This window comes from Colletotrichum spaethianum (genome assembly GCF_022836535.1).
Source record: "Colletotrichum spaethianum MAFF 239500 DNA, contig11, whole genome shotgun sequence".
Classification (NCBI taxonomy): Eukaryota; Fungi; Ascomycota; class Sordariomycetes; order Glomerellales; family Glomerellaceae; genus Colletotrichum; species Colletotrichum spaethianum.
Window position 1 is genome coordinate 279766 of NW_026054781.1, and position 13243 is coordinate 293008.

At 54.6% G+C, this 13243-nt stretch overlaps 7 protein-coding genes and 1 non-coding gene across 8 annotated transcripts; 2 read left to right on the forward strand and 6 right to left on the reverse strand.

Annotated features, from left to right (window-relative positions):
* Positions 1-13: 13 nt before the first annotated feature.
* Positions 14-1636, reverse strand: ColSpa_04998 (putative metabolite transport protein YncC; the record flags this gene model as incomplete). Its single annotated transcript, XM_049271210.1, has 2 exons — positions 14-1435; positions 1601-1636. 2 exons carry the CDS (start codon positions 1634-1636, stop codon positions 14-16), a joined length of 1458 nt encoding a protein of 485 aa, XP_049127167.1.
* Positions 1637-2253: 617 nt separating this feature from the next.
* On the reverse strand, positions 2254-3258 carry ColSpa_04999 (isoflavone reductase PCBER; the record flags this gene model as incomplete). Its single annotated transcript, XM_049271211.1, has 2 exons — positions 2254-2602; positions 2660-3258. 2 exons carry the CDS (start codon positions 3256-3258, stop codon positions 2254-2256), a joined length of 948 nt encoding a protein of 315 aa, XP_049127168.1.
* Positions 3259-4053: 795 nt separating this feature from the next.
* ColSpa_05000 (DNA-directed RNA polymerase I subunit RPA43) lies at positions 4054-5532 on the forward strand (the record flags this gene model as incomplete). The annotated part of the gene is made up of 1 exon (XM_049271212.1): positions 4054-5532. One exon carries the CDS (start codon positions 4054-4056, stop codon positions 5530-5532), a length of 1479 nt encoding a protein of 492 aa, XP_049127169.1.
* A 480-nt stretch (positions 5533-6012) lies between these two features.
* On the reverse strand, positions 6013-6421 carry ColSpa_05001 (uncharacterized protein; the record flags this gene model as incomplete). Its single annotated transcript, XM_049271213.1, has 2 exons — positions 6013-6119; positions 6205-6421. The coding sequence occupies 2 exons, from the start codon at positions 6419-6421 to the stop codon at positions 6013-6015; spliced, it is 324 nt and encodes a 107-aa protein (XP_049127170.1).
* A 1552-nt stretch (positions 6422-7973) lies between these two features.
* ColSpa_05002 (uncharacterized protein) lies at positions 7974-8619 on the reverse strand (the record flags this gene model as incomplete). The annotated part of the gene is made up of 2 exons (XM_049271214.1): positions 7974-8068; positions 8163-8619. The coding sequence occupies 2 exons, from the start codon at positions 8617-8619 to the stop codon at positions 7974-7976; spliced, it is 552 nt and encodes a 183-aa protein (XP_049127171.1).
* A 599-nt stretch (positions 8620-9218) lies between these two features.
* ColSpa_tRNA_146 lies at positions 9219-9312 on the reverse strand. The gene is made up of 2 exons: positions 9277-9312; positions 9219-9254 (listed from the first exon to the last, which is right to left on the reverse strand). It is a non-coding gene; the product is annotated as a tRNA-Pro (tRNA).
* Positions 9313-10912: 1600 nt separating this feature from the next.
* Positions 10913-11437, forward strand: ColSpa_05003 (uncharacterized protein; the record flags this gene model as incomplete). Its single annotated transcript, XM_049271215.1, has 2 exons — positions 10913-11256; positions 11323-11437. The coding sequence occupies 2 exons, from the start codon at positions 10913-10915 to the stop codon at positions 11435-11437; spliced, it is 459 nt and encodes a 152-aa protein (XP_049127172.1).
* A 655-nt stretch (positions 11438-12092) lies between these two features.
* On the reverse strand, positions 12093-12785 carry ColSpa_05004 (glutathione S-transferase 1; the record flags this gene model as incomplete). The annotated part of the gene is made up of 1 exon (XM_049271216.1): positions 12093-12785. One exon carries the CDS (start codon positions 12783-12785, stop codon positions 12093-12095), a length of 693 nt encoding a protein of 230 aa, XP_049127173.1.
* Between the last annotated feature and the right edge of the window lie 458 nt (positions 12786-13243).

Sequence of the window (13243 nt, forward strand, 5' to 3'; positions counted from 1 at the left end):
AAGTGTATTTGTCTCAATCAAGTCGTCGAGTTCGGCCCCAGACCTCATCGATATCCTTCTTGCCCTTCGTCTCAGGAACCTTGACTGAAACAAAAAGGGCAAACAACACAGAAAATCCGGCGAAGAGGAGGTATACCCAGCCGGCACCTCCAAGCCACTGGTTCAGTGCGTTGTTGACGATGGGGAAGAATTGAGCAACTAGGAAAGTCGCAACGTAGTTGGATCCCAGAGACCAGGACTGAGTAGCGCCGACAGCTTCCTGTCCCACCAGCTCTGAGGCGAGAATGAAGGGCACTGGCCCCAGACCGACCGCGAAGAAGGCCACGAAGGTCACAACCGAAACAGCTGACAGGATCTTGGCTCCAAACTGGATTGAAAGGGCCAGAATGAGCGAGCTGGTGCCCTGTCCAATGATCGAGATCAGGATGCACCTCTTTCGGCCAAGCTTGTCCGGCAGCGGAGAGCATGCAGCAGTGGTGATGAGGTTAACCACGGAGATCAGGATCGTCAGCAGGGCCGAGCTGACGGGGAGGAGGTCTGTCAACAGAGACACAGAGTACATGATGATCGAGTTGATACCACACAGCTGCTGTGCAAACATGATGCCAACGACAGCGGCGATGGCAGGTCGGGTCAGCGGGTCCTTGATGACTTCAAAGAAGCCAAGATGGACGGGCGAGCTGTGCTTGGGGAGACCAGGAGACACCGGCGGGACATCGTCGGCCTGGGCCAGAAGGCCTTCTTGCTCGGCGTTCACCCCTCCGTCCCAACTCTCAACTTCTTCACGGATGTCGAAGTTCTTGCCGCGAATACGCTGCAAGGTGCGGCGGGCCCTCGGGACATCACCATTGGCGGCGAGCCAAGCAGGACTCTCGGGAATCAGCAACAGACCGAAGGCCTGGCCCAAAGCAATGAAGACGCCCACGGCGAGGATCCACCGCCATGCCTTTCCGTAGCTTAAGAAGAATCCCAGCGTTTGAACAGCCAGAATGCCAACATTGATCGAGACCTGGGTCATGGCTCCAAACAGACCACGCTCCTTGGGCGGTGCAATCTCGCTAATGTACAGCGGGACAATGACAGTCGACGCACCTCCCGCAGCACCTGTGAAGAACCGGCCGATCGCCAAAGCGGGAGCCCCTCCAGCAAGTGTCTCAATGAGGGCACCAATGATGTAGAAGATGGCAGTGATCCGCATGGCAGGACGTCGGCCGCGTTTCGAAGAAAAGGGGCCGGCGCAGAGAGCCCCGACAAGGCCTCCGACGGTGAAGATGGAGGAGACGGTCGCGAAGACGGCATCGGTCATGGGAATGCAGTCGGGAAGCCAGCTCTCGGTATTGGGGGATTTGGCGTGTACCCATTTCAGCATGACCCCCTTAGCTGCAATGGACTTCTTCCGACAGGTGAGGACATCTTGAGGTGCGTTCAGCTCGGCCTAGAAGACAGTCGCCACGGGTTAGCAAGAGCTCCTCAAGAGACGGGTGGAAACAATTCGGGGTCCAGGTCCACGATGAGTGCGACGCAATACGTACAAGGTGGAAGCCGAATTGCAGGGGCCCAAGGTCGAGACAAGAATCAAGACAACCAGGTAGAGGCTAACGTCGTGCATGCACTGTCGAAGACCCGAAGGAGCCATGTTGGCGATACTCGATGTTGGAGAGCTACGTGTACCGTCTAAAATGAATCCAGGGATTGGTGTAGGAAGTAGGAAGCTTTGGCTCGAGCAAGGGATTCAGGGCAGCTCAGGGCAGAAGGGGGAGTCGGGACGACAAAGCAAGCGAATACGGATCTGGGCTGGGCAAGGGAAAGCTGGGGAAGCCAACGGCGCCCGTAGGAGCTGCCCACATGCTTCAGCTGTCATACATCACTGTTACGCATTAGGCGGTTCCTGATCCGGTGCACCTAAGCAACCCCACGGGCATGTTCCAGGTCGCACGGGCGGGCCGGTTCCGGTCAGTGGCTAGCGCTGTCGTTCCCCTGCACGTTGACATTGCACAAAGGTGTGTCTTACTGCGCACATGCGCACATAGCAAACTGAGTCGAGATGCAATGGCTCAATGACAACAAACCCCATTGTGATACTGATGAAAAGCTTGATGAGTGTAAGCTATAATCTGATAGACAACTTTATTGTTTGAGAGCTGGACTGCAATCGCTCTCTCAGCTGCACCAATCCAAATTACGTCACAGCTTCGCCTTGGAATCTACAATCAATTTGAATCTTCAATTAACTATTCCTTTCTCGAGATGTCTCTATTGGGTCTTGCCCAATGATCGCTTCACGGCCACCTCCAGACTATCAACATCGCTAGGACCAAGTCCGATTCTCTCGTTGTCCGTCTTCTCGTATAATGTGCCGCCCTCGGCCCAAATGCGTCGCAGAGTGAAGATGGTAGCGTAAGGCACGCCGTCGGCCCATGCCTTTTCTTCGGCCTCCCTGAGTTTTTGCAGCGGCGAGTAAGTCACTTCCCACTTGGCGCCTGTCTGCTTCTCATACTCGGCCAAGATGTCCTTGCCGGTCGCCACGAAGGACTGCACCTTGAGGGCCTGGTTGAAGGATGCCTCGGGGTGACGCAGCGAGGCGACCAGAGTCTTGCCGACACTAGATGGAGTCAGTACGAACTAAGTGGCCTGCAGATTAGACGACGTTGGGACTCACTCCTTCATAGTGATCAATCCGACCTTGCCCTCGCCGTCTTCGACCAAGACAGCCTTTCGGTTTGCCGTATCAAAACCGCCCGCTTCCTGCGCGAGGGCGGGGAGCGTCAAGAACATGTCAACGTACGGACCAGTCACCAGGTACGTGTATTTGAGTCGCTGGATGTTCTCGCGGATGTACTTGCGCACTTTGAGCTTGGCCTGATGAGGCTTTTCATGAGCGCTCTTAGGGCTGTACTCAATGTCCGTGCCGTACTCGGAAGGGAAAAACCACTTGACAGAGTCGGTCTCCTCGGCCAGCTTGATCAGGTCGATCTGCTTCTCAATGACATTTCTGCCCAGCGCCGAGATGACGGTGTCGGCATCCTGGTAGGCGGCCTTGATCTGTTCGTTGTTGTCGACATCGCCGCTGATGATCTTGGCGCCCTTCTTTTTCCAGCCGTCGAGCAAAGACGCCTTCTTTTGGACCGTGGCGGGTGACGTGAAGATGGTGATTTGACCGAATGAGGGGCTGGCGTCCAGCAAGGCTTCGACGATGAACAGGCCAATGTTACCCGTCGCGCCAAAGACGAGAATCTTGGAAGGATTAAAAGTCGACATGGTAATGTGCCAGTGAATGGGGTTACAGAATACAAGCTGCCAAGTTCAGGATATTCTCACGTGGGGGTTGTAACACCAAGTAATGATGCAATGTTTTTTAAAGGACAAGATCCCGACTCCTGCTTTAGGTGGGAGTACGACTGGAGTTATATGATATCAGTTGCATCTCATCAAGCGATAACGGCACGCCAGAGTCACCCCGCTGAAACCGCATTTGTAAGTTGTGCTACGGCCCCTCGGAACTGACGCCATCTCAAGACGTGCTTCAAAGGTGTGAGGGGCATTTGTTTAGGGAGCTGTAGGGGGACCACGAGGGGAACGGACGCGAGAACCGTCCAACCCCGCGCTATTCATGTCGCTCGTTGCATCCTTGACTGGGACGAAGAGGTCAAAAATCCCGCGTGTAAGCGGCCCTGGACCGGTCTTCTCCACACCAAAGTGCTGTATCGCTCCGAGCTCCGGTGAAATGAAACTCGTCAATTGCTCTCGATAACTGTCGAAGTTCAATATTCGGGGAGGAAGGCGGTCAACCTCAAAGACCCCGAGATGGACCGGGTTAGGTACGTACCGACCAGGCCATCGAGCCATCCCTGTCGGCACGGTGTTGTCTGACAGGCTGGACGGCCTAGGCGCGGGAGACGGGCGACCCCACCACCGATCGGTGAAGTTTCCCTCGAAATTTTTTTAACTGAGAGAGGTGAACTTTTTTCGAAAATCCGGGAACGCAGCTACCTCGCGACCCGCCGGGCGAGATCGACGACAAAACAACGAAACCGACACCGCAAATCCGTAATCATGGCGGCAACCGACTCCCCGGTGACCAATGGGCACAAGTCCGACAAGAAGAGCAAGAAGGACAAGAAGGAGCGGAAGCGCCTGCGCGAGGAAGATGCCGAGGCCAGCGAGGAGCGCAAGCACAAGCGCACCAAGAGCATAGGCGTGGCCCAGGACGACGCCGATGACGACGATGAGGCTCCCTCGGGGTCTCAGGACCTTTCCCTGGCCGCCTCCACAACCTCCAATGGCGAGCCGTCACCCGAGAAAAAGAAGAAGAAGGACAAGAAGCACAGAAAGTCAGTAGGCGAGGCCGAAGAAGATGCGTCTGACGCCGAGCGCAAGGACAAGAAGGACAAGAAGAAGAAGCGCAAGTCACAACACAAGGAGACGGAGGAAAGCCTCGAGGATCCCCTTGTCGAAACTGCCGCCCCCGCACCGGCAAGCGAAAAGAAGGAAAAGAAGAGCAAGAAGGTCAAGGCGGAGTCTCCCGAATCTACGGCCGACAACGACGACGACGATGCCATGGACGTCGACTCCCCCGCGAAGACGAAATCAACATCCCGAGTCCACCAGCCCCCCGACGCGCCGTCCAAGCCCCAGTTCCCCTTCTTCACCCAGACCGTCTCCCTATACCTCCCCCTCTACCCCATAGGCTGGGACACGCCCTGCACGGCCGCAGCGTCGCAGCATCTCGAACCCCTCGTGAACCGCTACGTCCCGGAACTCAAGGGCGTCCTCCTCGCCTTCCGCAACGTTGCTGTCTCGGAGCAGCCCGGCCGCCGGCACGCCGCCACCAACGACAGTGAACACTGCGACCTCGTGTCCGTGGACGAGTACGCCGTCGGCTTCGGCTACGTGACGGTCGATGTCGACCTGTTTGTGCCCCGTCGCGGTGCCTGGATGGAGGGCAGCATCAACCTCGAGAACGAGGGCCACATCGGCGTCGTCTGCTGGGGCAAGTTCAACGCCAGCATCGAGTCGGCGCGCCTGCCGCCCGAATGGCGCTGGGTGCACGCCGGCTCCGCCGAGGCGGCGTCGTACGTTGCCGATCCCTTTGACGACAGCGCCTCGACGCGCACCGCCGAGGACGAGCACGGCGCCGTGCGCCAGATCCACACGACGGGTTTCTGGGTCGACGGCAGCGGCGACAAGGTCAAGGGCCGCGTCCGGTTCCGCATCAAGGCCTTCGACGTCGGCGTCAGCGGCGACCACGGCTACCTCAGCCTCGAGGGCACGATGCTCGACGCCGCGAGCGAGAAGGCGGCGATCCAACGCGACGCCGAGCAGGAGCGCAGGCGCCGGGCCGGAAAGAGCGGCGGCATCCTCGCCAAGGAGCGGCGCCGCATGCCCGAGTTCAGCGTGACCAAGTTCGGCGTGGTCGAGGACGAGGAGGATAAGGCGCTGCGGCAGGACGTGTGGAACACGACGGAGCCGGTGACAGACACCGAGGCTGGAGAGAAGGAGGCGTTTACGGGCATTTCGACGGAGGAGGCGTAGAAAGCTGCCAAAGTCGAATCGCTTGGCTCTGCGTCTATGATTCCCCGTGGGATGGCTTTTCGGGCGTTTTGAGGATTAGGGAAAATTTGACAATGATACAATACTCGCATGCCATGTCCCGATAATGTTGGACTGCCCTGAGAAACAGGGATTGTATTTTGTAATGTCACTGTTGCACCTCTTGAGTTGGAGACCAAACCACTTCTTGACAATCTGCCTGCGCGAGCATGCTGTGCCTTAGTATGAGTAGTATAATTTCACTAGAAGAGACAGCATTGTCACCACTTCCGCCACCAATTGAACGTTTTCTCCTGGCCCGCTTAGAGTCACTACAGAAGTTTCTGTTCAAGAAGGACATCCATGGCAACGACATGGCCAGATCAGACTTGCAATGCAGCCCGTCCCCTAACCCAACGTGCCCAGCGCCGGAATCCGATCACCCCATCCGCCACGCGCCAGCATCTCCCGTGTCACAAGGCCTCACCAGTCGGTGTACCAAGCAGTAGCCATCCGCTGCAGATGGGCAATGAACTCCGTCACGGGGATCAAGTCGCCGTAGAGCAGCCACGAAGCGGGGCCGAGGAATTCTAAACCGAAGATGTGGTCAGTGTTTAACTGCTCGCTTACTTTAAGAGGCACCATAGGGTACTCCGTGTTGCTTGCGCCACGTACCGACGATGGAGCCTTTGGGGCCGTAACCCATCCACGAGAGAACTGGGGTGATGAACAGTCTGATGAGCATGCCGAGGGCCATGTCTGCGAACCACGCGAAGACGGTGACGATGATGTAACCGAAGTGCTGGATAGAGCGGTAGCATGCGGCAAAGAGGGAGCAGAAGAAAGTGAGGATAAGGCTGGTGAGGTAGGTTGTCATCTCGAGGAGGGCCATCTTTGCGGTTTCAGCTGGTGGGTTTGCGGCGGTTTTTGGGTGATTTATTGTCTCGAGGATATTTTGAAGTCACCGAGAAATTTGTTTCTGATCTATTAGCCTTTTGGAGGATTAAATAAATAAGAGAGAGGGCCTGTACTGTTAATGAGGAAGAGAGCCGGGACGCAGTCTTGTCCTGGCAATATGCCTTTCATCGCGGGCAATGGAGCCAAAGGGGGGTTTACTTGATATTCTTCTTGTTCACGGTGAACGCTATCACGCGCAGAGACTGGCTTTGAGCTTTTGATTTCATCTGCATGCCCATGGCAGCCTAACGCCTCGTAGTAAATAGCCTCAATCCGAGTTATTAGCAACCTAACTCTTGGATATCGCATGGTTTTCGTTCCTGGATTTGACCCGAATATCTGGAATTCCAAGCGTAGGGCAGGGAGCCGTTCAGTAATGTTCTGGGGAGTCACACAAACCGGATCTGGATCCTCAAGGGGCAGGCGAAATGACCTTACATAGAACATAACACGAGGCTATTGGGTATCATCTGGTTACATGACTGCAAGGGCGCCCCCTTCGACACTTCGTTAAACACTCGGTGTGGTCGGATTCTTCTCACACTACGGCTTGGTTGATCCTCTAGGTAGGTATGGTCTGGCGATAGGGCATTGTTTAAACAAAGCCAAATAAGCGAGCCCATGGAAATCAAATGTCAAACCACCCAAGTTATGAGGAAGATTACGTTGCGATGAGGTCTTTGGTAAGAGACTCTGATTATTCCCGTACTCAAGTACAGCCAAGTAATGAATTTGGTCCACCACTAGAGCATCAATATCCATCGGAAAAACAGTAAAGTCCAATATTGGGTTCTTTCCTGCGGCTTTCGGTTTGTCAAGAGTGTATGCCCCATATGCCGACTTCTTTGACTCTCCAAGAGATATGATATCGATCGGAAAGCGACGTGACCTATGTTTTGGCGTTGGGATCTACTAAAACCAAGACATGGCGACGTGCTGCAGTAATGCGAAGAGCCCACCGGCAGGAACAGCTGCGCCGTACCAGGTGGCCTGCCAGAAGGCAGCTATGGTGCCTGTGTTAAACATATCAGCAGCACATCGAGCCGTGGGGAGTAGTCTGACGGAAACTGACCAGCGATGGGACCGAGAGGCCCAAAGCCGATGAGCTTAAGAGCGGAAAGAACAGGCCAAGCGAGGAAGGCGAACATTTTGAAAATATTGGATGGACACTGCGGTGTGGTGTGGTGTGTGTGGTGTATAGTATATGGACAAGAGGCAAGAGTGCTACACAGAGGGAGGGGTGGGGTTGAGAAGGCGTTGCAATGATGATGAGGAGAAAGGAGACAAAGCTATATATGTATCCATCCTGTTGGTGCTGGCTGGCTGACTGTATACACTGCATGCAAGAGATCACTTCTCCGGAGGGAGCCTTATCAGTTGGCCAGGAAGTGTGCAACAACTATTGGACGTTGCCTTGCCTTTGTTTCACATCTTAAACTGCTTGCCTCCAACGGGCTGACTATGGAAGTATCGCTAAAGCCTGAACTTTACGCGTACCACCCTCCATCATGAAGCCAGTGTTCATTCCATACCATGCCGAGGCGCTGGAAGAAGGAGAAGAGAGACCGCTTGGGTACGTAACCTGCGTATCGGACCTGCCACCATGAGGCAAAGGTTTCTCCAGGAAGTCATCAGCGTTGGTTCAAAAAGAAAGGGGTGTGCGATGTAGTAGTTACCGGCAACTGGGCCGGGCTCGCCGAAGCCGAGAGCCTCGAGAACCCAGGGAGCGATAATGACCAAGATGCCGAGAGCGATGATTGTAACGAACACCGGATGGTCTTTTGCGAATTCAAAGCTGCTCTCGGCGGCATCGGTGGCCTTGTCCATGGCCTCTCTGACAACCTGGCCGATGGTGTCGCGGTGTTGGACGAGAGCCTCAACGCCCTGGAGGATGTACTTTGCAAGCTCCTCCGTCCAGGAATTGATAGTGACAATGTTCTTGAGACGGCGCTCAAGGTCCTTACCGTCCTTCTCGGCGGTGCGTAGAACGTCAATGAACTCGCTGGCAGCATCTTGAGCAGACCGGAGAGGCTGATCGGTGATGATACCGGCTTGCTTCTCCGCAATGGTTGGCTGCTGTTGAGGCTGCGGGAATTGGCCAAGGAGGCACTCGAAGAAGCGACTGCAGTCCATCTTTATGACTTGTATTGAGTTGTTGATGGGATATCTGAACAACGAGCCAACAGGCAAGGTAAGTTGGAGTCTCAAGGCGGTTCTGATTGATGAAAGCTAAGAAGGACGAGTTGACGTTTTGAGAATTTGCAAGGTGCTTTGGTCCGTTATTTCACCCAACTCGAAGAAGTTGACATTGCCATTCCTCGTCCAATACCGGGTCAGCCTGAAGTCGATGGCCTCCCGCATGAGCCAAATCTGCCTTGCCCAGTCTCTCTTGCCGCCGACCAGTGTCAATGTTCCTTCAACTGCATGTCTTGTTGGCCCAACGTTGCACCCGACCAACCAACTTCTTCACTCTCACGCTGTCGGGGCCCAACCAACGCAAGTCGACCTTACTTGTGTTCTTGTTGCACTTCTTCTCCTCAAGGCTTTTTACGGCACAAAGATCAGGGGCAATTGTAAGGTATCTACGCCATGCAGCCCTTGCTGCGGTCGATGTCGGCCCGGGCACCGACCACACCCACCCAGCTGCCATCTCGATTATGGGCGACTTCAAACGCTGAAGAGTTCAGTCCAACAAATAAAAATGAGTCTCACTGAAAAATGCAAAAGTTTTGGGCCCTAACCAGGGATCGAACCTGGGACCTCTCCCAGACTGAATTGTCGTGAAGACAACCCTAAGGGAGAATCATACCGCTAGACCATCAGGGCTGATTGCATTATTTACAGGCTTGCTGCTGAATGACTACCATGATCGGAATTCAAAATATCAATTCTGTGGGAGCAGTCGGCTCTCGTGTGACTCCTCCTCCCCCACAGAATGGAGCCAAATTTCGACCAACAGCTCCACCAGCATCCACACTGCTACACCCAGCGCCCGAAATTCTTCAGCAACGACGCCCCTGATGCGTCGACTCAGTCACTGGGGTCACCACGTCCGGGTGTTCTAATCAATACCAGGGTTGCCAAGAGCCCTATCTATCGAAAGCCGGCAAACCGAGACCCGCACCGCCGTCGCTGGCTCAGGCTAGGGTACCCTTTCGGCCCCACACCACCGGGACCAGAACCCTTCAAGCTGTCGTAGCTTACAGCTCAGCCGCGCGCCATGCCGATTCATTCGGCACTTGGATCTGCAGCTGCTCCTCTTACGGCGCCGGATTGAGGAGTCCACCAACGAACGACGAGCATATGTCTTTGCCTTTGGAGTTGTTACTGGCACCTGCTCTATCTGATTGTCTAGAGCTTCCCGAAGCTCACGGATGCGAAGAACAGATGTTTACTGATCAATACTCACTGGACCGTGATCCCATATCCACAACTCGTGTCGACTCTTCGAGCCCCCAAGTACTGGGGTAACATCCTCACAAGTGTGGGGCGGCACCAACGGGCGTGACCTCCTTGGTATTCTGACCGGATGGAGGCGAATAACAGATGTTTACTGATCAGTGCTCACTGACAGCTGAGTCTGAGGGCTGAAAATGCCGGCCTCGCTCTGCCGGATAACTGCTGCGAGTTGACCATTTTCCACTGTCTATTCTTAGTTACCATCTTTCCAACTGCCGTCCTTTTCCAACAACGCGCCGTTTCCTGTCGTCTACCGTCGACAACGCCGACTCCTCCCGTTACCTTTTGGCTGACGTCTTTACCTCGTCTCACAAATAAGCCCTTTTGGTCTAGGCTAGACACCTGCCGAAGCCACCCTTGCAGGCCCTATGAGGCGAAGGATTCGACCTCATGTTCTGACAGGTTCCTTGTCCCGAGAAGCTTGACAACTTTCATCAAGGACTAACTCCCATTCAAACCCTATCATGCACGCGCCTAGCCAACTCAGGATAAGCTCACCAAGCACGCGTCTTGTTGTTATAGCCACAAACCCGAAATAGGGATTCTAAACATCCTGGTCTCCTGCTGATAGCCCATCAAGTTGATGAGCACGGCTTCACTTGATCTTTCGACCATGGCTTTGAAAGCAGTGCGGAAAGTTGTAATGGCTGGAAATCTACCTCCCTTGGTCCGTTCATACCCATCACGAGCGCACAAGCTCATCCCTCACCGCTGTCCTAAGCAAGTGCTGCGGGCGAGCCGGAAGACTGTTGCCATCTTTAGCAACTAGGTCCCCTATTGTGCCTAGTTGAGGGTTTGTGGTGGTATCCGCGTATCCGAGCTCGTTCAAGAAGCGCTTTCAATATCTGGGTATAAAACCCCTTTCGAATTTCAACCTGGGATGACTTAACCACTTCTCTCTACAGATTACGAGCTAGCTCACCACCACCCACCCATTTTCTCAAAGAACAGAATCACACCCGCCAAAATGCGCTTCTCTTCCTTGCTCGCCCTCATCTCCGCCGCCGTTGTGGCCGCCGTCCCCAGTCCTATACCCGAGGACGCCAAGTCCTATGTCCTCGCCGGCCCTCTCCCCTACGGGGAGCTGAAGACCGAAGTCGCCAAGGTCAAGTCTGACGGCGAGCCCAATGCTGCTCGCAGACTCAACAAGCGTATCTGTGAAGGCGTGTACATGTGCGAAGACCAGGACTTCAGCGGCGACTGCTACTACGGCTGCTACCCCCTCAGTAAATCCATCTACCCTGACTCCTACTGGGTATCACGTATTAGTTCAGTCGGCCCGGATAATGGTGGCGTGTGCGATTTTTACAAGTCAGTATACCGATATGTAGCTGTTTTCCATAGTGTTCAAGAGGATCATTTGCTAACTGAGCACAGAGGAACCACTTGCAATGTTCTCATTACTACTTGGCAGGCCTACAAATATCCTGGTGGCAACTTGAAAGCTGCCATCAATGACAACATGGGTTGCTTCTCCTACGGACTCAGTTAACGATTTTTGAATGATGTCCCAGGGTCGGAGAGGGCTGGCTTGCGAGCTATCAGGCGTAGTCTTGAAACAGATTGTTCGTGAGAATCATCGAAAAGAACTTAACAGTCTTGTTGAAGTTGTGAAAATTGATTTCCGAGCCCAAGCGAAACCACTCAAACTAGAAACTTGACGTAAAGGGGCCAAGAGAAAGTCGCCGTGGCAGGTTCAGGATTACCGATCCTTTGGAACAGTCTAGAGGCACTGAGACCCAATGCATTTCTGCCTAAGTATTGTCATACACATCTCCAAGCCATAATCAGCTTGATCGCTCCAAAATCTGCGTTGGACTCGCATCGTGGAGTCAGTAGTCTGAAGGTGCTTTGACATTTCTCTCCAAGCAGTTGATGGAAAACAGCAACCTAGCACTGAGCCCAGTTGTCCAGGTGCTAGGTATCATCTGCAAACCCTGCCCTGGCTTAGCCAATAGCTTATCCCTGGTCTCGCAGAACAAGTGGTCGAAACGACATTTCAGACAGTAGAAATTGACTGGTGATATGAAGAGCTGAAATACAGAGCGGTGAAGCTAGACTTCGACTACTGAAAGCAGCTGCTCGAGACAAAGATGTAAGGGATGCGTCTCAACCGAGACAGGCCGCTCGAAGAAGCAGCGTGAACCTCACTGGGGCTGAGACAAGTCCTTCAGAACCCTGCGTCCTCTCCGTACGTCCTCCTCATGATACGGCTCCCGCATTGTCTCGGCAATACCCTCCTCAACCCATTGGTTGACAGCAGGATGCTCCAACAGCGTCTGCACATACGCCATCGCAGGCTCCGAGAGCTTCAACCCAAAAGTCTGCACCCGCGTGGCAACAGGCGCAAAGAAGGCATCCGCCGCAGTGAACTCCTTGCCCGCCAGGTATGGCCCGCCAAACCGCGTCAGGCCATCGGTCCACAGCTGGTCCAGACGGTCGAGATCACGCTGCAACGCCGCGTCGGGAGGACCGCCGAGATCGATGCGCAGGGCCACGTTCATGGAGCACTGGTCGCGGATGGCCTCGAAGCCGGTGTGCATCTCGGCGGCGGCACTGCGGGCGAAGGCGCGGGCCACCTTGTCGTGAGGCCAGGCGGCCGGGTGGGCCTCGGCGATGTACTCGACGATGGCGAGGGAGTCCCAGACGGTAATGTCGCCGTCGATCAGGGTTGGAACCTTGCCGGTGGGCGAAAAGGATAAGAAGGCGGCTTGGCGGAGGCCGGCGACGAAGGTCTGAAGGCGTTCTTCAAAGGGGATATCAAGGGCTTTGAGGAGCACCCAGGGTCTCATGGACCAGCTGGAATAGCGCTTGTTGGCGATGAAGAGGACGAAGCCCATTGTGAGTGGCGGATGCGTGGCTAAGAGAGGGTGTGGGAGGGATTGAGATGCTTATGTTGAGGCTGAGATGAATCAAGTATTAGGATGAAGCTAAAGAATAGTATCGTGTTGAACACCGTTGAGCGTGAGAGACACTTGGTATATATAATGCACACTAGCGGCTTGACTTATCTAGCGATACCCGTCTAGAAATATTTCAAAACCTCGCGCCCTCTGGTTCGAGAAACGAAGGATCATGCAGGCGGGGCCACCCGAATTTGGCTGACAGCGGACACTAGTCCAACTTGATTGTGGATAGCAGCCTTAAGAGTCCAAGCTTAACCCGACCGTGGTTTACTGTTCTGCAGAAGTGTAGCTGAACTGTGAGTTGCGCGGAGGCTGAGATGGCGTGGTGCCTCGTGCCTTTACGCCGACGAGAGAGCCAGCCGCGGTTAAAAGTGGAGTACCGGCTGTCATTG